Source organism: Anoplopoma fimbria, chromosome 8 (assembly GCF_027596085.1).
Source record: "Anoplopoma fimbria isolate UVic2021 breed Golden Eagle Sablefish chromosome 8, Afim_UVic_2022, whole genome shotgun sequence".
In the NCBI taxonomy this organism is placed as follows: domain Eukaryota; kingdom Metazoa; phylum Chordata; class Actinopteri; order Perciformes; family Anoplopomatidae; genus Anoplopoma; species Anoplopoma fimbria.
This window is the reverse complement of record NC_072456.1, coordinates 13,662,744-13,689,805: the sequence shown is the minus strand read 5'-3', so window position 1 is coordinate 13,689,805 and position 27,062 is coordinate 13,662,744. Positions and strand designations below refer to the sequence as shown.

Below are 27,062 nucleotides of genomic sequence, written 5' to 3'. Positions count from 1 at the left end.
TCTATAATTTTAGTTTGATTATTAATATGTTTTTTATACTAATTTTGGCTCAAGGTGGTAATAACTGTTTGCATTTTAATCTGGGCTCATTTCACATTAAAAAAAGAAAAGCTGCAACACAATTAGATGACTAATCGATAAGTCGTTTGAGGGAAAAATTTATTTGACGACTATTTATATAATCAATACATTATTTACGTAATTCTAATGCAATAATGGCAGAACATGCTGTTTTAAGCGTCTCAAATATGGGGAAAAAGTTGCACCCAAATAATTGTTAAATTTCCTTTACTGACTAGAACTCGAGGAAAACTACTTGATTAGTCCATGAATATCAAAAACATATACAGGTCAATTAACCTTCTCAGTCACTTCTAGCAGCCATGTTCAAGGATTCAAGGATCGTTTATTGTCATTATGCAACACAGGGATGCACAGCGAAGATCAGTAATTACATTCATGTGTAACTCATCTGAGCTGTTAGCCTGAAGTACAGCACTACTCATCTCACAGAGGTTCACAAAGCAACATGCATCCATCACATATGAAGGCTGTCAATATTACATGTCTTTTGAAATAACACCCTTGTTGGCAGATTCTCAGCATTGTTGTGTTAGATCAAGCAGTCATCATCGTATATATAATGACACATGGTTCAACATTATGCCATCAGTTCATGAAAGTCATGATATATTATCTACTGAGCAAAAAAGTCAAGTAAGATACAATTGACTGGTCATACATGTTCCTCACTAATATGGTACAATACCACATTAAACTATATACATTTTTTTTGCTGACAAACTACGTTATAGTTTACTTAACACTGCTGTCTGTTTATCTGACCTAAACTTTTGCTTATGGTTTGCTCTTAAGATGAATGACTCAGCCAGACTGTCAACTAGAAAAAGACTCAACCATCATATTTTTTCATCACACAGCATCAGATCCAACTTTCTGTCAGGATCCACTGCATCTCCTAGGCAACTGGGAGCTGCTCAATAGCAAACAGTATGTTGTTATCCAAACAGGACGTCTGTTGAGGCTTTATCAAGGCTTGCTGACCTTGCATACACCTGGTGCAGCAGCCACAGTTAAATATGCAGATCTGAAGACAATCAACCAAGAGAAAAATGAAGATGCACTGGATGAGTTAGGAAGGGAAACATTTTTAGATGTGAAATATTGATATTGTTATTGTCGTTACCATGTCATGATTATATACTTATCCATAAATACAACCACTAAATGTACAACATTTTGTCTTGTCCTATACAATGAAAAGCTAAAAGATGGCAAATGGACTTTAACCCTTCTTGTCTTTCGACCACTCGGAGCGCTTTCACTGCTTGTAAAAATTCACACACACACACACACACGCACGCACGCACGCACGCACACACAAACACACAGCCTTACAGCCTTGAGGAGTATCTTGCCCGGGGACTGGAGGAGCCAGGGATTGAACCGCAGCTCTTCCTGGGAGTGGAGAGACCGCTCTACCCTCTGAGCCCACCATGCCTTTATGCTTCTGTTGCTGTCAATAAGACTGTGATCTGTGTCAGCCTGCCTTGTTAAAAAAGGTGTTATACAAGTTAGAATACTCATGTGAAATTCTGAATATCATTGGAAGAAACGACACCCATGTTAACACCCCCCGTCCTGGTGGTCTGGTCCCCCTCTCAGCTTTTCTGCTCAACAAAGGAGAGCAAATGATGTATTTTCTGCAAGGCTATATCACTCGCAAATTGGATTTTCTGTTGCCTTGGTAAGAAATTCTACTGATGTCTTTACTTTTGTTAAGCCCTTACATAACCTTTTTTCTTTTAACCCCAAAATTCACATTGCTGCTCCTCTGTTTTTCAACAGCAAATCACAGACATCCATCTGTGATTCGCTGATAGGAGATTAACTTCCCACTACTGTCATTTTAGCTCCACTCAGCTGACCAGCAGCACGGACTCCACAAAAACAAATCACCTGGTGAGAAATAAAAGCCAGGGCAGAAAAATAAACAAGAAAGGTCTGCGCTGACAAAACCTCTCAATCGATAATGCTTTTGGCACAAGGATTCAAGGCACAGCAGGCAGATTTTTATATTTGTGTGGGCGTTTCTGAGATGTCATATGTTTACCTACGGGGTTTAAAAAATATATATATTACAGTAAAATTGATTGGTGTTGTTGTGTATCCTTCTGTCCTGTAATATCTAAAAGTGTCAGACAAAGGACAATTGCTGTTCTCTGTACAATTAGCAGATTTTTTTGTTTTGCATAATATTGAGTGCAAATTTTTTTTTTTTAAATGTGGGTAAAAAAATCTGTGTGAAAGGTCTGTCACAATAGTTAAACACTATAATTTACAATTGACATATATTTATTGAAGAAAGATTAAATCACAAAAAAAGAGAATGAATTAATTGGTCTACACCTGTGTTAAGCAATTTAGGGTGCCGAGTGGCCTGTCAACAACTTCCTTTTTTTTTGTTTTTTACATTTAATGTAAAGTGCATAAAAAAGCATCCAAATAGACTAATACTGTAGAACTTGTTTATCAAACTACCAGGAGAGAATCCCCCTGACCCTCTAACAGAGATCTGGCCTAAGCCCATAATGACCATCATATTCATTTGAAAATAAAGAATTGTAAAGTTAAAACTGGCCCCTGGCCTTCTCTCATTTTGCAAAAGTGTTCCCCATGTAAAGAAAGTTGAGTATCCCTGTCCCACAACCAGGTCAAACGTTAACCATGAACTGGGCTTTGTTGAGATAAAGCCACTTTTAATCATTATTTCGTCCAACTTTAATTCAAAAGAGTTTGATTTGCTATAGTTTCATCAGCATTGAGACCACTTTGGGGAATTAGCTTTATTTAGAAACTGCATATGTTCTTCACTGCTGGGAGGTGGAATGTTTCAACACCGGATAGTGAGGGAAGTAGCACCAGAATGTGTTACTAAAGCTGAGGAGTGTACACATGACCAATCTGCTTCCATTACACTGCACCTCATTTACACTCCATGTTTGCTCATCAGCAGCACTGAGAAGAGCCTGACAGGTTGTCAACCTTGGCGTTATCTGGGATAGTGTTCAAGGGATTTCATCATAGCACATTTAGAAATCTAACACATGTAGAGTAAACAGGATACAATGTCATAAGAAATCTATGTTTCGCAAATTAAAGTATATCTGAGCTTCTCTAAGCCTTATGAAGTAGTTGTGAAGATGAGAGAACAGCAGGGAGGGTCCGTCTAAATCCAAGGTAAGTCCTAGTGAACACAAAAACAAGATATGTAACCAAAATTTGTGTCACTGGAACTGTCAATATACAACAACAAAAGGAAATCTAAATAATGCTGAATAAATTAGTGAGGCAGCATCCTTCAAACGTGTTCTGATTTTGTTTATCCAACTCATTGTGTTAGTCATATTCGATGTTTTCGATCTATCAAATTTCACCTTTTAATTATATTTTCAGTGTCAACACTCTATTCATTGAACAATATAATTTTCTCTCTGTATTATTTACGGCAAATGAGCTGCGGTAAAGGTTAAGCTTCCAATCACAAGCGCCGCAGAGGCCCAGCTGGTTTAAAGCAGATCTAATCCAACAGCATTGCTATTTACATATAAATGTCATTTTCACTAGCTATAAATTTGGAAGTTTCATGTTGAAAATCCAGCCAATTGGAAACCTATACTGTAATAGTTTTTGCGTTGTTCACCACAGATGATAAAATTGATAAGAAACATTTATAACGTTAAAACAGTCTCATAAGTATTCACAAACAAAGGTCAAGGTAACATACAAATCCACGTTACTGCAGCTAATATCCTACCTGATATTTAACATTTCAAGCGCCCTCCAGTACAACTCATCGTTAACACGGAGCATAACGGCAGCTTGTGCCAGGCCACCTGCTACTGTTTGAGCATCATGTGATAGATATTAAGCCATGGATTCAACATACCAGCTGTTGGCACTCCAGTAAACCATTTTCAACGCCTTTGCCACTACTACACATGCTCCATGCTGACATGGCCAAATGGAAAGCGTCCAGTGTTTTTCAGACTTTGTGTCAGGAGTTCACTGAAAGTGGGATTCAGGAATTAAGATTAGTGCCATGTTCAGTGTTAAAAATGTTGTTTTGTGTAAGCTTGATGCGGATCCACTGAATGTCTGAGCTTGTTGGTCTGTGATGCAGATTTCAGCAGCTTCTGGGTTTAAGGATGGAGATGAGCCGGAAAGATGTGGTCTGTAAGATCGTTGACATTTGGAGTCTGAAATCGTGCTTGTCTGATATCAAATATTTAAAAATTATTGTAAGAATTGCAGTCTGTGATTGGTGTGAAATATCATCCTCATAAACTTAACATTCATATATGGTTCAAATATATTTTTAATCAAACGTTACTCGTGTTTAGGCTTGTTATCCAAGTATGAGCCGACAACTAATTAGGGATTGGACGTAACATCAAGATTGCTGACATACACAACAGGAAAAGAAGTGTACTCATGCAAAAGAAAGATTAAATTTGATGGGTCAAAAAGCCTAAAATAAAACTGCTACAAGATCTTAGCTTATTAGGGGTCACAGGTTGCAGTTATTTATGTTGTACTTCATGCCTGCTGGGTATGTTGTTTGTACTTCATACCGAGCTTATACTGTTTTTAGTTGGTCAAATCTAAATCTGTATTATGCTCTTAAATTCAAAGTCTCAAAATCTTCCTTGAATCTGATCAACAGCATCTCCAGAGGGGAACATGACCCTGCCTTCTCTTTACAGCACCAGTTAGGGATTCAGGCTGTTTAGGTGGGTGCATTTTAAAATACAAATCTTGCCTAATGCAGCTTTTATTCTGTTATGAATAAATAAAACACAAATTATTACTTTAATTAATTATAACAATCTCTTGAGGCAGAGGGTGTCAGTTTGATGGCTGTTAGTGCAAAGCAAACATCGCAGGCGTACTGTGAAGTGAATCTGTGAATACAACACAGACATGTTTTGTACCATCGAACACAAACTGTAACATGGACATGGATGCTGACATTGGGCAAAGGCAGGGTTCACCCTGAACAGGCTGCCAGACCATTGCAGGGTCAACATATATAGACGCTCACATTCAAACCTACGGGCGATTTACAGTCATCAATGTGATCATCTAAGCTGCATGTCTCTGGACTGTGGGAGGAACTGGGAGAACCTGTGGCAGGAAGCCAGAGAACCCGGAGAGAACCCATGCTGGGAGAACATGCAACATGTTGTGAGGACACAGGGCTAGACACTAAACCACCATGCAGCCCTAGTCATGCATCATGTGAAGTAGATCAGATCCTCAATATGTTGAAGAACACACAGACAGAGATTCCTTGCTTCATAGTTAGGAGTGGCTCTGGTCAGCCTTAAACCTATTTCATATCAAAATATGATGTATTTACAAGACAACAAGAAAGCCAAGACAACAATACCTGAGATGGAGGTAGGTAACAGTATCATTTTTAAGCACCTTTTTCCTCAAATCAATATAAATACATATTTCACATAGAAGGCCTAGAGGTATTTTAAGAACATTTATCGTGCAAAAACTGCAATAATAGATATAAAAGAATGCCAAAGCTTTTTGTCTTGCTTGGTGACTCACTTGCCTGTTTTTTAAAGGGCGCATTCTTTAGCTTTGCGTTTATTTAAGAAGTTATTTCGAAAAAAATATTACTTGTATTCATCCCTTGCAACCACTGTCCCCCAAAATAAAATGCAGATTCTGTTTTAACCATGCCAATATAATGGAAGTTGCGCCTGCTTTTTTTTTTTTTTTTTTACCAACTCATCCTCCTCGTTATTTGCAGCAGTTTCAGCCATTTCTTAGTTTCCAAACGAAGCAGCGCTGAATCTGCCTCCACGTTTTCCAGATGATTTGCTGGCACAGGCTGATGACGACAGATCTTATATGTAATTGTGTATTGTGTGTACTTGTGTGATGTGTACTGTGTTAGTAAAGTTTGAAAAAAAAGGGCTTTACCGGTCAGCACCTTATAGTCAAAATTCATACTGTAGGGCCAATTCATACGAGTGTCCTTTCTTTCCATATTATACTTACCACCACTAAATGGAGGCTATATTGTGTCTCCAACACAACCTCTTTTGTGTCTGAAAATTAAATGAAACTGAAGGAGACCCCTGCAAGATGGCCAAGCCTTCCTGCTTAAACAGGAAAATGAATCCCGTTCTCTGCTTGTGTCAGAGTAATCTGCACAGAGATACCCCTCCACTCCACACACCAACAGATCCGCATCGATGTGATGAATCACAGCCGTTATGCCTTCCGCCTCCTGTTTGCTCTTGGAATGGATCTGTTGTCCTGACTTCTCATATTAGCAGTCCAACTAAAGCAATTACAGATATTACAGATTTATTGTTTCTGTGTGAGGCGGAGAGCAAGTGGGAAAGGTGAAGATGACTAATTTGTAGCCAACAAGCAATCAGCAGGTGAAGTGTTAAGTATCTTAAAAATGGCTGCATTTGAATAAAATCGCTGATGTGGCTCACAGTACCAGATGTTGCTGTCAGCGTACACAATGTTGTTAGTCTTTTTTTTCTTTTTGTGATCATTTGTATGGTCTTCTTTCTGTATACACTGTGCACTGTAGACTGTATATGTATTATGTAAATGCACCCCCAAGATATACGGAGTAAAATATAATTCTCATATCAGCTTAAATAGGTATTTTGGTGCCTCAGTATTTCATGAAAATGTTAGGTTGTTTGGGTAAACATTAAACTTTATGTTCCTTGTAACTGAGGAGGTTGGGCAGGATCCAAATCCTAGTTGTCTATCGAGTCGGGTTAAATCACATTCTGTCGTTGCAGCTCTCTGTATGAGTATCCAAGCTTTTTGAAGTGAGAAAGAGAAATATGAGGTGTGGGAAAAAAACGAAAGGTATCGCTGCTCATATTGAGCGAGGTTGCCTGGTATTTAGCCGTGACCGTCACATGACTAGCGATAACACAAAAGGGATCATTTGTTTTTAGATTCTTTAGAAACAGGAGGTCTACAAAATCTACATTTGAGTACACGCAGCCAAATCAAATTGTTTACAGGACATTAAACCTTTGATTCTTTATAATGAATTCAATATTTGACTTTCTTTACTGGGCTTGTATAAAGGAAATTTATTGGCCATGATTATGAGATATGGGTTTACAGTTATTACAAATTCTTCCTGTGCGTTGTGGAAGACGGTTTATGCCGTTTTGACAGTTACTGTTGTTGTCTTCTTGGTTACTCACAGTATATTTTGTTTTTTACGCCCTCTGGCGTTTTGGATAATAATGCTGAGGCGATTGATTCATCATAATAAAAATATTTTTCATTCGTTAATTTTGGTGGCTTTGACTTTTGGAACTGCTGGGTTTTGGCAGGTGTGTGCTATCTGAGCGCTCCCTATAGTTCGACAAGATAAAAACATTAACAAGGGGAAAGTGTAAGTCCCTTCTACCCTACCACTCAAAAGGAGCAGGAAAACTAATGAAACAGGACTCGTACTTCAGCTTCTGACAAGAGTGAGGTTGAGGCAAGGACAGGGATACCAACGTATTTTATTCACCGAGCATTGTTTGGTTATTCATCAAGGTTTATCGAGAGCAGTGGAGTTCAGCTCTGTGATCTGCTGTACCTTGACTGAATCAGTGGGCATTGAATATCCATCGACAAGAAGTGCTTTACTCATCTCTTGTAGTGCTCCATCACCGAGCTATTGCTGTGTTGCTGCCAGATGGATCAGAAACCCTATTTGCTGTTGTGATTGTTTGCTACTCAGAAATACACGGCACGTCACCACACAACCCACAATACTGCAGATAAAGGGGGGAAAAAAAGCCTTTGGCCTTTTCAAAATAATAACAAAGAGCTCAGTTGAGATTAGAGGCTTCCCCTTCCCGGAATCATCCTGTGTCTATTACACAAACAGAAAGTAATTTCCATTTCTACAAACTCACTAATTTCCAAACTACAGGCTAGGTTTAATTAGTCAAATTATACTTCCCCCGCCAAGCGGCTGTGGCGTAGTGGAGAGCAAGGTAGTTCTCCAATCAGAGGGTCGGTGGTTCGATACCCGGCTTCGGCAGTCGAAGACACTTAACCCCAAGTTGCTCCTGAAGGCTTGCCATCGGTGTGGACTGGATGTTGCATGAATGTTAGTTAGAGTCTGATGGTGGCACCTTGCATGGTAGCCTGTCATCAGTGTGTGAATGGGTGAATGATATGTAATATACTACTGACTGTAAGTCGCTTTGGATAAAAGCGTCTGCTAAATGACTGTAATGTAATGTAATGTAATTCTGAGACCCATCCTTTTAATTTCGATGCAGCGAATGCCACAGCACAGCACCGGAAATAACAGGAACATTTCTAAAACCCAACATATGTGTCTTTTAGTATGAAATGGACAGGGAGAGCATGCTGTCATCCACAGTGACTAAGATTGAACCGCCTGCTTTTGCCATTTGGAAACAATTCACTTTCTCTCTTGTTAGTGGGATGCCACTGGAGAGATAATAAAGACATTCTTAAAATAACAGATATTATCTCATTTCATTTTATTATAATTTTTTTCATTTCCTGTTTATTTGACATTCAAGGCAATCATAATTAGTTGTCACAGGCTGACTGGGAAGACTTCCGCTGTGGGCCTGTAAGTACCAATATCCTATTTCTGTATATTGTCTTCCGATATGAATCACTACAAGGAATAAAATTAGCAAGTGTCACGTTGCCTGACACTCGTTTTCATTCCGAAGAGCCCATGTCAGTCAGGACCAGACATTGTCGGACTGATATTGTGTAGTCTGATCCCTGTATAACGCAAACTGTCCCATCAAAGTCACTTTGAGATGGGACCAATTTTAGGTGGTGCTTTAAGTGACAAAAAAGAAGGACATTAAGTGGACCTTAGAGTCGAGATTTTTTCAAGATCAAGAATAAGTCTCCATGCTTAAGTCACAAGGTAGGCAATCAGAAAAAATAACGCTTTAAGGGATCAAGTTGTTATGTTATCGATCGGCATACAGTGTGAAACATCCAGAAGTAATCCCTTTAGTCCCCGATCAGACAGAGCTCTCTTTAGCAGCCTGGGTCGGCTTTTTGTCATGATGTCTGCTTCGTACATCGTATACATGAGCTTGTCAGCGCTCAATCTGACACCCTTAGAGCAAGGAGAGACGTGGCGTACGGTAATAAAAGCACAACACTCACCAGCAACATTCAGTGTGTGCCGGGCCGATCTGCTCCCACAAATGGGCGTTTTTTTTGCAGTAAAAGTACTAAAAAACAAAAACAAATGAACTTGTCTGTGAGTTTACTTCATAGTTTACAAAAACATACAGGCTGAGTACAGGTGACTCACTCTTTGCAAACCGTACGAGCGCCCTGTCTGACCGGGCCCTTAGTATGCATTTCTTTCACATATCCCAAACCAAATGAAATACAGTTGCTTTTGTTTACTTCAAAAGTAATCATTGAAAGGGAACTTAAGAGTGAAAGTCTGCACACAGCATTTGTGGTTGAATAATGTAGAAGTCACGTTTCTACTCAGGGTGGCTTCATCCAACAGACCAAAGACATGCAGATTAGGTTAGTTGATGACTCTAAATTGCCTGTAGGTGTGAAGGTAAGCATGAATGGTTGTCTGTCTCTATGTGTTAACCCTGTGATACCCTGGCCACCTGTCCAGGCGTACCCTGCCTAAGCCCAATGTCAGCTTGGACCGGCTCCAGCCCCCCGGCATCCCTGAGTAGGGTAAAGGGGTTATAGATGATGGATGGATGTTTTTACTGATATTTACAATGTATAGCTTTGAGGTAATTTAATTTTCAATGTGGTGTTTTTTGATGGTTTATATCAAAGCTATACCCATGTTGAGGTCTGAGAGAGTCAGTGACAAATGTATTACATTAAAGTGTAACGGCATCAGAGACCATTAAACATCACATCCTGAGTTAAATCAACAAACAGGTTTATCAAGCAGGCAACAACCCCAGTTTCCGAGAAACGCCTGACCTGTTTCTGCCACGGGCATCTGGTCTGCCTTGGAAATTAATAAACACTGTCAGTTCTGCACAAGCCTTACTACCAGCTTGAGGCAAATGCACAGAGAGCAGGAAGGCAACAGGCATTTGTTAAATTAATGTGCCTTTACATCACAGCTATGTGTCTGGTTTTAAACTCTTTTGTTATGTATGTCAGGCTGAAAGTTATTCTGAATAAATAAATCAGTGAAAGAATTTGCAGTATTTGTAATAAATGATTGTGAAGAAAATGGCTGCACATTCAACCTCTGTCACAATACATGAACTATAAACTCATGTTGAGAGGGTTTAAATGTCTGATCATCAAACTGTAACGCTGGCGTTTACTTCACTACTTGACCAATGGCTTCAACAACTGAAAGCAATGATCCAGGGTTCTCATTGAAATGTGAATTAAGAAAACTAATGAAGCATTTTTAAAGGAATAGTTCAACGTTTAAGTATGACACGTTGATTTTTTCAATAGTTAAATGAGAAGATTGATACCAGTTTTCTTGATGAAGTTTGCCTTGGATAATAGTTAGGTCGCCACCTCGGTCAAAACCAGCTGAGCAGAGACAAACTGAATACATGTTTCTTGGATGTCTATGCCTAAAAAGACGTCACTATATAAGAAATGACCTGCAGTAGAAAGCTGAGAGGACAGAAACTATTGAAGGATTTCATCTCATCTGTATCTTTCTCATCATTATTTTAGATGTCAGCAAACCAAAAACCCAGTGGGGCAGGGAAACAAAGTCTCAGCCGAGCTCTGTTCTCCAGAGGATGAATTGCATTCATTACGTATTATGAGTCTGTTTAAAGGAACAAAATGGCCTATTACATTTCAGTTGGACACCAACTAACGATTATTTAGATAATCAATTATTCTGTTGATTATTTAGATTAATAATTTGTTAATCAGAAAGGAAGCTTTACATATATATATATTTTCGCAGTTTTTTTATTTTCTTTAAAGTCTTATATTCTGACTTTGAACGAATTTTATAAAAGCTACTTGTGACTACAAATTCAGCCCTTTCCAAAAAAGAAGTCATGGTTAACAGTTTTTTCAGCTTGTCTTCAACCTGTCATTTGTTTGAAAGCGGCTCTCCAGATTTCCGACTAATTGTTACTGGCTAACAGCCGAGATAAAAATCAACCTCGGAGACTGAACAGTGTCTCCGTAGACCACTCTGACTGTCTCAGGCTGACAGCGTGGGGGACGTGTTCAGGCTGCTATGCGTTTCCTCTGTCAACTTTCCAAAAAATAAACATGATGATAACAAATCAATGTTCAGGCCACCAGACACTGACTCAGAGGGAAATATTATAATATGTACTTCAATACATTCGTTTATGAGTGAATTAAATACATTGCATTCTTATATAGTAAATAAATCCAATCACAAGATTCATTCTCAGTGTTTATTGTGACATGAGAATTACTTTTATAATACAGAGCCTTTAGTGGAGCCCCAGCGTTTCAGAGCAGCATATTACTGCTTATTTTTTCACTTATCTTTAAATTATTCAAATTTGGCCGGGTGGTTAAACTCAGATTACATATATATTTTTTGCTTTACCCAAACTTTAAATTGTGATTCAAGTGGGGGAAAAAAAATCTTAACCACTTGACCACAATCATTTTAAAAAAACAAAAATATTCCAATGATATACTTTCTTTTTTATTAAACCACTTTCGATCCACACAAAAAATAAAAGCAGACTGACCCACAACACAGTGGCAATTTCCTGAGTCTTACACACATTGGAACTAAATTGGCAGTATCCATCAGCAGCCTTTAATTTCACTGGACAATCACATCACAGTGCCCCCAATGGCGTTAAATGGTTTCTATTAAGTATTGCAACTCGATAAAAGCAACATCCACACAGCGTGTGACATCTACAGGGCAACTCATGCAGCTAAATGCATTGAACAAGACCAGCTTACCTTTTACTAATCCGCCCACCTCGAACTGCTAATACGACATGCTTTTGTGTCTACTATAAAATTGGTTAGATAACATTCAGTTTTTCTGTCTCGATCAGCCAAGAGAGAAGCCTCATCCTATACCAATGTCTGAGAGGCAATTTACTTTGTAGTGTGCTTCTGCCCTGTTGTTTTTGCCAGCTCATTCTGTGACATCAATGAGCCTGTCAGCGTTTATGAAAATCTGCTGAGGTATACAAAGACAGGTTGTTTACCCTGCAGTGACAATACAATTATTTCTTAACATTTTAAAATAATTAAATGCTGCTCAAAAACTGAGCTTCCTAAACCTTTTGTAGAAGCTTATCTGCAATACATCTTGGCACATTATTATACTAATGAAAGCATCAGAATAATGAACAAATTGTAGTCTAAAAAACTAGTAAATAATGGTAACAATAAAGCCTAATTGTGTAATTGGTAATCATTGGTTTCACACATTACACTGGAAACACAGGGGCCAATCATCACTGTTTTTATCCTTCAAAACCAGTTCTCACTTAATAGTTTATGGCTTGTTGCATCAAGGTATCCACTGAAGTTTATTGAGAACCTAAATTTAGCTGGCCTAAAAGATACCAATTCATTTGAAAAATAATAGAAAAATTGACAATTGGTGATTAAACCGTATTTCATTAGAAAAATAAAATCCCACTAAATCACAGTGTGTTATTTCATGGGCTTTTAATCCAAAGCACCTGCAAGAGCCATGATTTAACAACCTTGGTTCAGCCTTCTTTATTTTTTTACATGTTGAAAATTTGATTAATATAATTAATCAAGAGAACAAATTATTATTTTATTGCATGCTTTCTGAACTTTGCAATAACAGGTGCTTTCATAATATCGTCCCCAAGGACACATGTTATTGGGGGCAATTTATTCCTCAACAATTTTCTCAGCAGCCAGCAACATCCCAGGGCTTTGCAATGCCCTCTACAAGAGTGGACAGGCTCCAAAAGGTGACTGTAAATCAGTGTTATTTCAATATCAGAGACACTTTTACAAGTCCGTCAATGGAAACTCTGTTGTGCAGACGTGCATTTTGCAAATAAATTGACCTATGTTACAATTTTTTGTAAACATCCTAAAATGTATTAATTGGGTAATGCATGGAAGATGAATAAAAAGATTTTAAGAAAATGCATCTACAAATTACTGGTGGATGCATTAGTTCAGCTATAAAATAATATTATCACTGATTTCATTAAGACATTCCACATAACATGTGATATGCAGAATCGCAGACGGATACAGAATATAGCCTTTATATGATGATGTCAACAGGTTCGCTACTTTAAGCAACATTTAAGGAGAATATTAACATAACATGAAGGTTGACATGATAAGGTTGAGAAATAAAACAGATTCCTGACCATCATAGATTCATTTCAATTTATAGTATTCTATATACTGAAAAGGGAGGAACTCTAATGACCTTATTTGTTGTATTTCCAAAGCGTAAACTCGGAAAATTGATTTATTGATTTAATATCTTAAAGAAATTACTTTTGTGAAGCGCGTTGTTACAGCATAGCTAATAATTAGCATACATTTTAACAGTCAGTGTTTCACCTCACCAACCCGCTGACATTCATCACGGGTTTGTGTCAGCGGGGTTAAGAGGCTCTGGTGGAAAGCAACACAGAGGCAGAGGCGTTCTGCATTACAACAGCCAGCAGATGACCCAGGCTACATCTTGTAACCATGAATATCAATAACATCTATACATTAATAAAGGCACTATAAGATGTGTCATCCCAACAGGGTGTATGGAGGTCATGTAGATTGGAAATGTTTGGTGGTAATTTATACAGTGTGAATATTGGTTCAAATTAAGTACAAATCCCGAATAACTTTCAAAATCATAAAAAACAAAACTGCTTATTTGCTTATGTGGGTGATTAGCAGACTTATGAAAGAGCTGTATATCTCTGTCATTCTCATGAGGCCTTGGCTTAACGTTATGTTTAAATCCTTCTAGATAATCAAATTAATGCGCCCTTTCCGCATATTCAATATGTGTCATGATAGAGAAAAAAAAAAGAGAAGCAATCACAAGTTAAATTTAGCAAACAATTACAGAGTTACAAATGTCAGTCATCAGGTCTCTAGTTGATCCCTTAACGGAGTTTCAGACTTTTTCTCCATATAGCCACGTTAGGTTTAAAGTTATAAATGTGTCTTTATAAAAGATCATTTAAAGTGAACAATCAAGCCGATTTAAAAAATGTAGTGAGCTAAGACTCTTCAGCGCGGTTACCGTCTCAGTGGGGAGGGCCAGGACATGCGGGGCTTCTTCAGCCCGGGTCGCAGCTTCTCCAGGGTCCGGTTGCGACACAGGTACCGCTCGGTGTCCGAGTTGAAGCGCTGTTTGATCCGTATGTGAGTCCTGGGCTGCCGCCACAGATGTTTGGGCGGCTTGGCGAGCCCCGCTCCCTCTCTGCTCAGCGTGGCGACGGTGCACTCCATCTTTTCACCACTTTAGTTTGTTTACTTGTTTTTGTTTAAGAACCAATTTTGTAATGGAGTTTGGAGAAAGACGTCGAGAAACGAGAGACTTTAAAAAAAAAAGGAGGAAACCCCGCGCGTCACACCGTTAAGAGGAGAGAGAGCTGCATGCTGCTGTCCACGAGCAGGAGTGCTGAAACGACTCTCTCTCTCTCTCTCTCAGTCCTCTCTCTCTCTCTCTCTCTCTCTCTCTCTCTCTCTCTCTCTCTCTCTCTCTCCTCTCTCTCTCTCTCTCTCTCTCTCTCTCTCTCTCTCTCCTCTCTCTCTCTCTCTCTCTCTCCTCTCTCTCTCTCTCTCTCCTCTCTCTCTCTCTCTCTCAGTCCTCTCTCTCTCTCTCTCTCTTTTATCTCTCTCTCTCTCAGTCTTCTTTTCTAGACTGATCTATTGCTCTCTCTCTCTCTCTCTTTTTCTCTAGTCTCTCTCTCTCTCTCTCTCTCTCTCTAGACTGATCTATTGCTCGCCATCTTTATCTTTCAGACTTCTTCTCTTAGTCATTTTTTTTTTTTTTTTATCCTGCTCTTTCAATCAATTTTAACGTATTATGCATCTGTAACCGGTTTGCATTGTATGCCTTCTGCTAGAGCAACATTGTGGTGAAACATTGATAATCAGTCAAATGATATCAAATTAAAGGACAACATTTTTTGTAATCGACTAATCTTTTAAGTCAGTAATAAGGGCAAATAACACAGTGTTTGCAGTACCTGAAGAAAGGAAGTCACCTATAGGGCTACATTTCTTCACCAAATAATAATAATAATAATAATAATCAATCCTTTATTAGTCCCACAATGGGGAAATTATTTCTCTGCATTTAACCCATCCCGGAGGAATGGGCTTTTAAGTCAGTAATAAGGTGTCTTGCTCAAGGACACCTCGTTTGCCGGTAGTTTGAACCACCAACCTTGAAGTTACGGGACAAGTCTACCTCATTCACCAAATAATCCACTTAGTATCAATACTGCTTTCCAGGGAGTCCAGAATAAATCAACTGAAAACAAACTGTTTGATATTTAAGTGTTTGTTGCTTCTAAACCTGATTAAAATAGATTTCAGATATACCATATGACAGATGTTGTCAACCACAAGGCCAACTGATGGGCGCCAGAGCGCAAACTAGTCAGCCACTGAACCACAAAAATGGTTAGACTCAATTTAAAACACAATTTTGGTAATCTAAAAAGCAAATTATTTTTTATATCTAAATGTGCTAAAGAATTTCCGTCAATTACAAAACATAGCAATTCAAACAAAGCATTATTTCAATGACGAGTTTGAATATAACCACGTCATTTTAACATTTCAATCATGCAAGCCAATGAAATTCTGTAGACCAAGACAGCTATGATATATTTTTTTTATTGGTAACGAACTATAAGATGCAAATTGTAGTTATTGTAGTATTTATTCATTTAGGCCATTTTTGATTTAAGATTTTGTTGACATTTGGTCAGTACATTTTTAAATAGAAGAAAAAAAGACTACATTAATGCAGAGACAGGGAAATATACACACACACACACACACACATATATATATATAAATATATATACACACACACACACACACACACACACACACACACACACACACACACACACACACACACACACACACACACACACACACACACACACACACACACACACACACACACACACACACACACACACCTTTTACTGACGGACCTCTTCCTGTTGCTGCAGTTACCACGTAGTATTTTGAAACGGGAAGGGCACTTTCATCGTCACCTGAAAACACATCTCACCCTTCTATGTGTCTGTGTGTGTGTGTGTGTGTGTGTGTGTGTGTGTGTGTGTGTGTGTGTGTGTGTGTGTGTGTGTGTGTGTGTGTGCGTGTGTGCAAACAGATAGTTGTTAACTTCAGTGTCACTCAGAAAGCACCAGTTGTCCAGACAGAAACCCTGCTGTTTCCACGGTGTCAAAGAAGGAAAGTAAGAAGAAAGAGGGGCCTCTATAGTCAGAAAAAAAGTGTAATTACTGGATTTTCATGGCTTTTGACCCATTTTTTGCTTACTTTCAATCAACCAAATATCCTAGCAACAGCTTTGAGCTGGATGCACATAATTTTCAATGGTGACGCAGAACAACAGATGTTCCAAATCAAAATCAAACACACCATAACAACAATTCCTAAGATGAATAACCCTTTTCATGAAATACACTGCATGAACTTCAAAAGTGTAGGATTGGCAACAGTCACCACTATTACAAAAACACAATAACCAACAGCAAGAGCGCTTCCATTTGTGCGGTATGTACTGCCTTACAACCTGCACTATGAAAGAAAACCCAACACAGCAATGCAAAGCCGCCAGAGCAGCTTTCATTACGTTTAATAGAAAGAAAGATGCGTAGACGTGTGTGTCACTGACCTGCGTTCATCATGACTGGCCAGTGCGCGTCTGTACAACACTTCCAGTCGGTCCAGAGGCAGGCCGAGGGTTGCAGACGGCCGCCGGTTGTCACATGGGTGCTCCTGGCAGGAGTGTCTCCTCCACAGAGGAGGCAGTAGCAGCGGTCCAGAAAAACGCCGCCGCACCGCCTGGTTGACCGCAGGCAGGGGCTCCTGACGACCCTGCACCCCAAGAGGACGGGAGAAAAAACATGGGTGTAAAAAACATCAATGTGACATCAATGTAAAAGACAGCGAGACATTTTTATCTCATGAAATGCGTATGAGTATAATTAGAGCTTCAATAAAATAAGAATATAAACTAATTTGACAGTTTCTTAAATATACCTGACTAAAACAATTATAATACCACAAATAATGCAATAAATCATGCCTGGTTATAATGTTTTTTGGGGGAATGTTTTTACAGAGGTGTTGATTCAACAGAATGATCATTTTGTTATCATTAGTTTGTAGCTCTGTTTTTGTGAATTTCTATTTTTCTGTTTCATCATCATTATGGACCATGCACAGAATTAGGCTATTATTGATTTATGACTCATTGTTGAGTGGGATTTATCACTACATCACTTTGATAAAATTACCAGGATGCATGGTATTATTGCTTTCACCATCAAAGTGTGGGGGGAAAACATTTCAAAGATCAGAAAATAACACACTGCGCACCAAATGGCCATTATTCATTTCTATGTTTTGTAGTCAGCAGCAAACAGATGTTTCAAAAAGAAAACGAGGAAGCTTATGCTCCAATTATTTTATTTTTTTTAAATCTAACGCAATCGTCTCTAAAGAGCAACCAGAGATGAATGTTAGCTTGACAACAAGAGACACTGATGCTTCACCTGCTTGGATTGCTGTCACAATGGTTGCAAACTGTTAATATTTCTTTGTCCGATATGGGAACCCGCTCTAAAGCCTTCTGTACTCTACACTGGATTCTTAAACAGCTTAAACAGCACAGACTGTTGTGTTAAGCTCAACGATGCTCTGTTTCACCACTCAAAGAAGATGCACTTGGGAAGAACAAAAGCTGAGATGATTACAGTGAATGTTTTAGGGACTAAGTAGAATATTTTAGATGACCCGTCACAGACCAAAGTTGAGGCCGTGTATCTCTCAGTTGCCACCAATGCCTCAAACAAGGGAAAGAGAAAAATGTTGTGCTTTGCAGTGCATGTTACTTGACCTTTATGAAGACAGTTATGAAACTGCAAATGGCATACATCAAGCTCTGATGAACTGGATATCAGACACATTTTCAGGAGATATTATAAGATATTATAACTGCAAGCAAGCCTGAGACCAGCTGTCAGTGGGGATTGAGTCACTTGTTGTAAAGATCTACATCATGTCATGTAAAGAAACGACTGCTTGAATCAGTCAAGAGCAGACAAAAAAAATATATCCATGGAATAATAGGGGTCGAGTCACGATGCCCCCCTATTCTTCTTTTGCAAGTGTTGTTTGTTGTTTTAGTTGTTTTGCTGTAAAGGTCCAAATTGGGATTTCTTTGATCATATATTTTGAGGTTTATTCAGATAAGCTTACATAATTACACTTAATAGTATTGAAGTTATAAGCTTTGGAATATACACATTTATTGCCTTTCCAATTTAATAATAATATCACAACATCATACCACACCGCCCTGGCACCATGCACCCCCCCCCCCAACCTCTATATATTAAACAACATACTGTGCAGTATACAATTATAGATGCATTTCATAAAATATGGTCGCAAAATGTACGCACTAAGTATGCTGTGCAATTCAAGTAAACAAATGACTCAGAAGTCATTAATAAAACATTAGAGTTGAGACTTAAATGTCCCACAGTTATTCTGAAATATTATCTAATTAGTTACAATTACCATATGTTTGCAAAGCGTTGCTGTTGATGAACAAATATATTATGTATGACATATAGCTCAAATGAGAATTAGAAGGGTCCTGCCATAACAAACTAAATGCTGGAATAATTTAGCTGTCTCAATTTTAAACAGTTTAACAAATAACTCGATAATGAACTAACATGTATCATTTCAGAGACGTGTGGCATCGGCTCAATCGGCCCTGTGGGTATTGCAGGCATAGCACAAACACTTTTCACTTCTGACATTAAGCAAGTAGTTTGTTTGTCTCCTTCCCTGGTCATTAAATTGGCTGTTTTTGTATGTTCCCCTGCAAATCCATTTAATATCCTCCGATGCACCCTAACAGCAGATTGCAGTCGTGAAAGACAACTGGAGAGACAGCAACTTTGTCTAGTTGACATACATCACTATGGCAAATCCAGTGTGAGATTCTGTGTGTGTGTGTGTGTGTGTGTGTGTGTGTGTGTGTGTGTGTGTGTGTGTGTGTGTGTGTGTGTGTGTGTGTGTGTGTGTGTGTGTGTGTGTGTGTGTGTGTGTGTGTGTGTGTGTGTGTGTGTGTGTGTGTGTGTAACAAGTACATCATCAACAAGATGACTTCTTCTCATCATCAAAAAGAGTCAAATGAGAATGAGGTGGCCCCAAAAATCGATGTTCATTTTGGGCCCGGCAGCTCAAAGCCATTGTTTCTATGTAATTTGTGCTACAGCAGAGTTAGCAGGGTCGTTTCCTGGTGAGAGCTGTTCAGAGGGAGGTGATGGATATTGATCTATCTATCTATTGAGCCATCCCAGGAGCTGCAGCAGCTAGCCTCATTTCCCTGATTGGTGCCGTCAAGCATCAAAAACCAAACATGTCATGACAGTCCTGCCCTTCACATCAAACTACAATACACGCCTGTCATCTCAGACAGTCTTTGTCTCTGTTGCTATTGGATATCGATACAACTTGGTCCTGTGGATATGAAGATTTTGAAAGATCTGGTTTTCTCTTTGGTCATTTTCTCCTAGTTAGAACAAATAAAGGATTTTAACCTGTGTAATGGATATAAGGCTCCAGAAACTGCATCTAAAGGTTGTGTTATGCTTGAAAATAAGTAGTTCGTTCTACCTGATGTCTGATACTGTTGGCAATCAAAAAGGTTTACATCCAATCCGAACAGCCACACTCAAAGGCGGGTTGAAAAGCTGGTAGTTGACAGGGGATATAAATGAAATAACCTTTGATTTGTGGCCAAGAATGAACTGTAAAGCTCATCATCAAGCAAGTTGAACAGAGGCTCAAGAGTCCTTGTCAGTAACACCAGGTGTCTTTGTTTGTTGCTTACGTTTGTTGCTTTCTGCTGCCATTATTATTATTACTAGTCACATTACTATTACTATTACTATTACCTGTACCATTAAGCATTTTAGCTTTACTTCCACCCTGAAGCCCTTTTGCTTTCTCGCTCTGCAGGTTTCCATGAATCGTTGTGGTACCTGGACCGTAGTCGTGCCTCCTGCTGTGAGCCGACTGACACCCACTGCTACTTCGATTATTATTATTAGTCACATTACTATCCCTATTTTCATGGCTATAATTCTACTGTAATAATTGCTGTTGTTATTATAAGTAGTCTTATTATATGAATCATTTATGTCATATACATTGAATGTGTTGTATCTAAGAACTGTTATGCTGTTCATTCTGTACACATGACATCTATTGCATTCTGTCCATCCTGGGAGAAGGATCCCTCCTCTGTCGTTCTCCCATAGGTTTCTTCCTTTTTTCTCCCTGTTAAATGGGTTTTTAGGGGAGTTTTTCCTGTGCCGATGTGACAGAGGATGTCACATGTGCACAGATTGTAAAGCCCTCTGAGGCAAATTTGTAATTTGTGATTCTGGGCTATACAAAATAAACTGAATTGAATTGAATAAGAACTACAAAGGCTTTTTATTTGATTTATTATAAACTTTATTTGAGAAATCTTAGCAAATAAATAGTGTTGGTGTCCAAAGAATCAACTCGCACTCAGAGAATTCAGTTCCTACACTGCAGTACGCTCACATGCACTCAAGAAACCAGGTGACCAAGTGAAATCAGGTTATACAAACCATCGTCAACATGCAACCAGTCAGTAATAACACTTCTCTATACCACAACCTTATTTTGGGATTACTGCTTCCTGTTCTGTGTGCTGGTGTCGAGAGCTGAACACTGTGGCTGAGCTAGTTGAGCAGTGGAAGTTTATTTACAATGCCTATAAAAAGTATTCACCCCCCTTGGATGTTTTCCCCTTTTGTTGCTTTTATACATGAAATCATGGTCAATATAATTTGGCTTTTTTGACAAGAATTTGCAAAAAAAGCTTCTTTCATGTCAAAGTGAAAACAGATTTTTACAAACTAATGTCAAATAATAAAAAATATATAGTGTAAAATAAGTGTTTGCATAAATATTCACCCCCTTTAAAGTGACTGACCTAATTCAACAGAGGTCCAGCTAGTTGATGCCAGCAGTGTCACAATTAGTGAAATGGAGATCACCTGAGTGCAGTTGATGTGTGTCAAGTGATTGTAGTATAAAAACACCTGTGTCTGGGAGGTCCAGTCTCTGGTTCATCAGTATTCCTGCTACAATTGCAACATGAAGACAAAAGAACACTCCAAGCAACTCAGAGAAAAGATCATTGAAAAGTCAGGAGATGGCTACAAAAAGATTTCCAACTCACTGGACATCCCATAGAGTTCAGTTAAATCCATCATTAAGAAATGGAAGGAGTATGGCACTTGTTCAAATCTGCCTAGAGCTGGCTGTCCTCAAAAACTGAGTGACCGGGCAAGAAGAAGACTGGTGAGGGAGGCCACCAAGACACCTACGACCACTCTGAAGGAGTTAAAAGCTTCAGTGGCTCAGATGGGAGAGACTGTACATACAAGAACTGTTGCCCGGGTTCTTCACCAGTCGAAGCTGTATGGGAGAGTGGCAAAGAGAAAGCCACTGTTGAAAAAAGCTCATATGAAATCTTGCCTGGAGTTCGCCCAAAGGCATGTGGCATATCGCCAAATCCTGGAGGATAATCTGACTCAGTCTGCAAGAGAACTAAGACTTGGGAGACGATTTATTTTCCAGCAAGACAACGACCCCAAGCATACAGCAAAAGCTACACAGAAATGGTTCAAAGACAACAAGGTGAATGTTCTGGAGTGGCCAAGTCAAAGCCCAGATCTCAATCCAATCGAGAATTTGTGGCTGGACTTGAAAAGAGCTGTTCATGCCCGATCCCCGAGCAACCTGACAGAGCTTGAGCTGTTTTGCAAGGAAGAATGGAGAAAGATTTCAGTGTCCAGATGTGCCAGCCTGATTGAGACATATCCACACAGACTCAGTGCTGTGATTGCAGCCAAAGGTGCATCTACTAAATACTGACCTGAAGGGGGTGAATATTTATGCAATCATTTACTTTACCTTATATATTTTTAATTCATTGACATTATTTTGTAAAAATTAGTTTTCACTTTGATATTAAAGAGGTTTTTTTTTTTGCAAATTCTTGCAGGTTCTTTTTGCAAAATTCAGGTGCGGAAACCAGGTCTCTTGTTGGCATGACATTTAAAAAAAAAAAAAAAATGCTTCCTGGAGTTTCAAACCATTACCCGCTTGCAGGCTATTGTTTTTTAAACCACTGTCTTTTATATTAAACTTGTTTCTGTGATACAGACAGATCTTTCATTCTGGTTTTTATTTTCCGACTCACTGACTGAATATTTGTGTCAAAACAGGGTAAATCAGTAATACCATCACTACTGGATCAACATTAGTTTTCTCTGTATTGCAGAACACTGCTGTCTTGCAAACACGTAGATATTTTGCAGGTTTGACATTTTCACATGACAACAACACAAGCTGACTTAAAGCAGCACCTTTCTATACTCAGCATGTTGTTTTTCATCTGAATGACAAATTCCTGCAGCCACTCAGCAGCAGAGAGGAAACAGTGGTTGTCTTATCACCTTGCTGATCTCCTGCCATGCCAAACACAGGAAGTGAGAATGAGACGGCGGCAGTAACGCTGGTGTGTAATCAGAAGGGACAGCAGGTGCTCTGCCGCAAAAAAAAACCAATGAGCTGATGGGTCTCGTCCTTGCCACACTTCTTCATTAATCAAGAGTGTTTCAACACATATGATTCACACTCAGTCCCAAATTGCTTGTCGTATTTTCAGGTCAGTGTGGCAGGACACAGTAGGAATCAAACCCTAAACCTCAACTGATCAGTGTTCAAGTCGCTGACTAGTTGCTCATCGCAGCTCAGATGTTTCATGTGCCAATAACATCAGTACAACAAGAAAGCAATTACTAAAACCTCAAACTGCTAACGTGCTGAACTGAGATTTGGCAACATGGTTAAAATTAAAACGGTTTAGCATCAACTTGTTAGCATTATCATTGTGCGCATGTTAGCATGCTGACATTAGCAAGAGCCTCACAGTAGTGCTAGAATGGCTATTGTTAATAGACTGTATGCACAACTGAACTAAATAAATCTGGTAATTCCTGGTATGCGCTGGACTTTCTATTGTTATAACTCAAATACTGTAGCTGCATGTAGTGAATGTAACCAGTGTGACAAAGATGCATGTTTACTCTACATTTCAATCACAACTTAGTCACCAAGCTTAGCAACTGAGTACCAGTTTTAGATTTGGACATTTTTCATTGCTTTGTAATTGGCAGATCTGTTTTAAATAGCTAGGGAGGGATATTGCAAGGACAAAATAGTAAAGGAAGATAAAGCCACAAACTTGTTACAGAAAGAGTTGCAGATGACAAGTTCTTATTGCAGCGATATGTGAACCTTGATGGTCAGGAGTCGGCCTTATGGCACCTGAGACCACACCGGACAGTGATGTCACTGTTGCTCTGATACAACCTGGAGTACGCTTCTACATCACTGCTGGAAGTTAAAAAAACACGATGTGCACTTAGTACATTTATGGTATTAAGAAACATGAGATCAAGATAATCACCTCTGTTCAATGCACTGTTGCATCATCATGTGGAAAGACATTGCTGTCATTATGTCATCACAGGTCCTATACTATGCACAGATATGAAATATATAGTCTATATACATGTAAAGCTAGCTATTATTAGCTACTATTTATATTATGCTCTTTGTAATCCAATAGTCAAACAGAAGGTCTACAATCTGCTGGAGAAAATAACATTTTAGTGCAGTGGAAGCTTCTCAAGCAAGTGTTGTTCTGAAATTTCTCTCCATTATGAGAGTTTATTTTCTCTTTTCATCTTGGATTTATGATTTATGCCCTCAACTGCAATTAATTAAAGATCCTTGTGATTTAGCTATAGACACCCTCCACCAATCCTCATCTTGCATATTTTCTTGTCACGACTCAGATTGTTTGTGCTCAGTATAAACGTTGATGGGTGTTTCACCTCATCAGCAGAGCAGACCGCTTAATATTTAGAATCTGTATGTTGTACGTCTTCAGCAACATAAGAAAAGTAAAAGATATCACTGTTGAGGATAAAAGCCACCCGTAGGTAATAGTGTGTATTTTGACTGCTAACCCTGCAGCTCAGACATCTTGCTGCTCTGACCAACATGAAACCAACATGCATCCGAAGTGTATTGCCACAGATATCCCACAATCATCTGTGCTCCTATATGCTCCGAACAGCATATACACACACATATATTCTCATGCTTCAAATATAGCATGGTATATAGTTACAGATTAAGACATTGCAGGTTCATGTTAACATCGTGATGATATAATCAAAAAACTTTTCATGGCACCTTTTAATGAAATCAATCAAACCCACTGCTGTTTTTGTAATTGGAAATTGAATATTAATTCATCCTAATGGTGAGAGGAGCAACGCTGGATAAGCCTTCCCAAGACCGAGTAATGCGTGACATGTGAGCGTATAACAGCCAGAAGAAGTCTGTTCCCCTGATGCAGAGCAGCAAACATTCACCTGTATGTATCATGACACCCGGGGGTGCAAAGAGTATGATTAGCAGTGCTCCATAAATAGAGCTGGTCTCCAATCAACCCTCTACCTCTCTCTGTAGGCGTGTGTGCGTGATTAACTCTGCAGGCACACAGAAGCAGAATCCTTAATGGAAGATGGAAGTTTTGCACTAAAAATACTTAACTTCTAGAGCAGCTAAGGGTAGAGCTGTGGGGGTTTAAGGTTACATGTGTTAGTTCAGTTTCCTAACTTTGTCTGTGATAGTAAATATAAAAGGCTGAGACGGAGTAACGTTGCTGCATCCAACCAGAAAACACCAGTCGGAAATAAAAATAATAAAGCATAATGACAACTTTCTGCCTAGAATTTTATTCGTTTTAATATACTTCCAATCCTTAACGTATGATTGTTTGATCAAGATTTCGATGTTTTGAGGTCAATGTTGATGAAAATGTTGTTTTTATGCACTTCAGAGCTTCCTTGAATTAAATAAGTCACAGATTAAGAAGGATGTTGTACAGTAGTTCTCTAATAGTGGAAAACATCTTCTTGATGACATGAGTGGTTGCATTTTCTCTGCAGCTCAGACAACAAGGCACTGACACGGAGGCCATGTGCACAGAGAGGGAATTATTTCAGCTTTCTCTTTTCCACAAGAAATGTCATCATGTTTTTTTCACTGTAAAGGCAACTTTCTTAAAACACGCACCTTTATTTTGTATGGACAGTGAAAATGGATCTGACTTCAGATCACTGACTTGTGGTTTGTTGTGCATCGTTTTAGCGAAGACTTAAGTTAAAGTAAACACTTTCGTGTGGATGGATCAAATGCAGTTTTTGATTTTTTTTAATGGTTACTGGCAGGAATCTGATGGAAGTAGGATACTTATATTAACATCTACTTTGTCCTCTGACTTGTGGTGTTTGCTGGGGTCCCTTTTAGACTGTAATTTGCTACAACAGTTCTTACCCTCTGAACCCCAAGCAATTTTGGGGTGTTTTTGCTCCTTTCACATTTTACTCTAGATGGCCTCATTTTTCAGTGCAATATTTAAGTCCTACACCTCTATGGAAGCAGCACAAGCATGTCTAGAAGTAGAGATAACTCAAAAATGGCTTTTATGCAGTAGCACACAGTTATAATGTTATAAATCATAAAAGGCAAGTTTAATTTCTTTGATAATTTCTTTTATGAAAATTGGAAAACAATGGAATCATAATATACAAGCTTGTTTTTTTAAATGAGGCTCCACATGCTTTACATAATGAACTATTTACATTTTTACAACCTCTGCAATCTCTCCTGTTCTCGGCTTATTTTGGGGAATTTTTCATGAGACATGTAGAATAAAGTGAAATATCACAATTTTGATTTGGTTGCTTTTTCCTACAGAAGTGTTCATCACACATAATGTGATGATGCCCACTGGAAAGTTTAAAATCTGACGTTAATGTCTGTTTTTACAACTAGATGAATGGTGTAATTTTGGCAATTATTTAAAGAAACATTTTCTTTCCCGTCTGGGTTTTGAGGTTTACAGGGAGTGCAGTCAGCATCAGTGAAAGAACATCTCAACTCATTTTGTTATTTAAGCTATAAATTTTACAGCTAACACGTGAAACCCAAACTTTATAACAGCCGCCATTCAATATCTAAAATTACTTTGAAAAAGTAATTTGCCAGGAAGTAAAACATACTAGTATTACATTTGGTACTTCTATAGAAAAAGTTATTTAAGATTCAGATTAAATTAATAAAGACCAATATGCCCTTGAAAATGCATTTACCAAACAATCTTTTAAGCATTATACAGTGAAAGAAAATAATTAAAAGCCATTTAAAATGCCTCTTTTACACAACAACTGACGAGACTCTGACTAGGTCACGGTCAGAGACTCCTTGTGAGTATATATGCACGTGTGTGTGTGTGTGTGTGTGTGTGTGTGTGTGTGTGTGTGTGTGTGTGTGTGTGTGTGTGTGTGTGTGTGTGTGTGTGTGTGTGTGTGTGTGTGTGTGTGTGTGTGTGTGTGTGAATGACAACGGCAAAGTAAGCTCTGAAGTAAAGATAAAACTTTTATGGCTGCGAGGTAATCAAAGTCCAAAGCCAGTCATCATTACATAGACACGATGTGACGCACAGCTGCAGTCATACTGAGGTTCAGATGTTACGTAGGACTTATCATAAGGCAGGTAGG

The 27,062-nt window shown here is 38.7% G+C and overlaps 1 protein-coding gene across 1 annotated transcript in view; it reads right to left on the bottom strand.

The window, feature by feature from the left end:
• Nucleotides 1–21,915, bottom strand: part of LOC129094705 (cAMP-specific 3',5'-cyclic phosphodiesterase 4D-like) — a 71,952-nt gene extending 50,037 nt beyond the window's left edge. Inside the window, exons 1-2 of the mRNA XM_054602965.1 lie at nucleotides 21,895–21,915; nucleotides 16,970–17,172 (exon numbers count right to left, since the gene is read on the bottom strand). Coding sequence (XP_054458940.1) covers nucleotides 16,970–17,172; nucleotides 21,895–21,915 — 224 coding nt within the window. The remainder of the gene's footprint in view (nucleotides 1–16,969; nucleotides 17,173–21,894) is intronic.
• Between the last annotated feature and the right edge of the window lie 5,147 nt (nucleotides 21,916–27,062).